The 2,197-nt window shown below is 55.8% G+C and overlaps 1 protein-coding gene across 1 annotated transcript; it reads right to left on the reverse strand.

Annotated features, from left to right (window-relative positions):
* TMED4 (transmembrane emp24 protein transport domain containing 4) lies at window positions 1–1,563 on the reverse strand. The gene is made up of 5 exons (XM_006832095.1): window positions 1,437–1,563; window positions 1,180–1,280; window positions 975–1,100; window positions 564–710; window positions 1–150 (listed from the first exon to the last, which is right to left on the reverse strand). Exons 1-5 carry the CDS (start codon window positions 1,561–1,563, stop codon window positions 1–3), a joined length of 651 nt encoding a protein of 216 aa, XP_006832158.1.
* Window positions 1,564–2,197: the final 634 nt, after the last annotated feature.

Raw genomic sequence — 2,197 nt, forward strand, 5'->3', positions numbered from 1 at the left:
TCACACCAGCTTCTTGGCCTCAAAGAAACTCTTGAGATGACGCATCTGCCAGATGCCAGTGAGAATGAGGATGACAGTCTGAGCAATGGACCACCACAGGACCCTCTGGTTGGTGCTCTCGCTGGTCAGACGGAAGCGTTCTTCACGATACTGCATGGGACAATGGGTACAGATTAAATGTGCAGGGCAAACAGCCCAGGGCTGTTGTGAGGTTCTTTCCTCTTGGAATACTTCTCAACGGAAGGACCAAATGCCTTCTGGAATACTGCTGGTGTGCCATTATTTCCCCAAAGGGTGTCCCAAGGAAAGCCCAGTGCTACCGTCCATTCCACAAGCATGAAAACAGGTGAGGTCATGACTATTACTCAATTACAAATGGTCTTCTCTTTATCGAGACCTTTGATTTCTTTAGGGCATAAAAGTGGTTATCTGGACCATAGCCTACTTTCCATTCTCTAAAGAGCTGCCCTCCCAGGTAAAGAAAGCAGCACGCAGAAAGTTCCAGCAGGTCAGGCTGGTATAAAGGTCAACTGCATCTCCAAGTACAAGGAGAGAGGCCTTACCCGCTGGTAATCCTGCTCCTTCTGGATCTGCTCCACTTGGTCAAGCAGCTGGCGGGCACGGAGCTGCAGCTCCGTCAGTTTATCCTTGGCTGCAATCTCAGGGTAGTTGTTGGCATGTTCCCCAACCTGAATGTCCAGGTGCACACGCTAAAAGGTAACACAGGGTTGGAGGCCAAAAGCCTTATAGTCAGAACCACTTTGGCATGATGGTGTCTGAATGGGAAGGTCTCCGACTGTTTGTTCATGCTAGAAGGCAGTCTCTGGGTAAGGAGTTCTTATTCCTGGGTGTGGGTCAGAGGGCAATCATCTGCCTCCCCAACACTGACTGTACTCAAAAGGAACAGCCATAAATCAAGCACCTGGAAAGAAGTGAGAGGTGTCAGGGTGCAGCCAAAGAGGACATCCTCTTACCAGTCTGCCGCCAGCAAAGAGGGTCATCTTGGTGGAGTTGGAGTGCAGGCAGATCTGGTGGTCCCCAGGAGTGTGTGAGGTGAACGTGAAGCGCCCCTCGGAGCCGTACTGCCGGGACAGCACCACCTGCAACACGGCAGTCGGTGACAACCACTTCGATGTCTGTCCGCACCTGTGCCCCGTGGCGGGGCGGTGGGGACCTTACCTTCCCGTCGGGGTCCTTAACCTCCACGTGCATCCCTAGGCCAGGCGTCGAGGGCAGGAAAACCTCCTTCTGTTTATCCCACATTTGGGTGCGATAATTCCCTGTGGGGCACACAGACCCATCACTACCCGCACGTCACCGGGTTGGCCCAGCTCCCCCCTCGGGCTGAGTGCGGCCGGCTGCGGGCTGGGAGGAAAGGGCGCTGCGGACAGGGGCCGGGCTGGGGAGGGCCCTCGCCACCCTCACGCCCGCCTGACCGATGACCATGGTCTCGTCAGGGATCTCCTCGATGAAGCAGCGCTTCTCTGTCTCGCCGATGTGGAAGTACAGGGCCCGCGAACTCGCAGCGCACAACGCCAACAACAGCAGAGCTGACAACCCCATGGTGTGCAGCCAGCGGGCCGTGACACCTGCCGTTGTCAGCTTTACTCCGCCCAGCGCGCCTGCGCGAACCGCTCAGCTCGGCCCAGCGCGCCTGCGCGAGCTCCTCCGCTCGGTCCAGCGCGCCTGTGCGAACTGCTCCGCTCCGCTGGGACGCCGCAGGCTGCCTGCGCCTCCACTTGGATCACGTGGTCTGACGCTAGGCACTAATGAGGCTTGTTTCCAACCACAGAACGTGACTGCAAACGATGCCAGGCAGGCTCTATTAAGCACAGGGCCTTTAACACCTACCGCTAACACAGTCAATGTCAGAGCAGACAGGACTGCGAGCAGAGAGCAAAGCGTCTACTGGGTATGGACGCACATGAGCACAGAGGAGCGGGAATCTCCCGGATCTGCTAACCCGAGGGGCAAGAGGAGGGAGAATTTATAGGGTTCTTTGGCATAGGGTAGGGACCCGAGGAATTTCAGGAACCTCTCTGTCACGTCGTGCTGTTCAGGACATGTTGTCTTCAACAAGCACTGTAGCTTTTCCCTATGGTGGTCATTGGTGACCTTCACAAGAAATGGATAGCTGTCTGTCTTCAACCCTAGAATAGTCCTCAGAGTGGGGGTTAGCTAGCAATGGAAAGAAGTA

The sequence above is a fragment of the Chrysochloris asiatica genome, unplaced genomic scaffold (assembly GCF_000296735.1).
Source record: "Chrysochloris asiatica unplaced genomic scaffold, ChrAsi1.0 scaffold00006, whole genome shotgun sequence".
In the NCBI taxonomy this organism is placed as follows: domain Eukaryota; kingdom Metazoa; phylum Chordata; class Mammalia; order Afrosoricida; family Chrysochloridae; genus Chrysochloris; species Chrysochloris asiatica.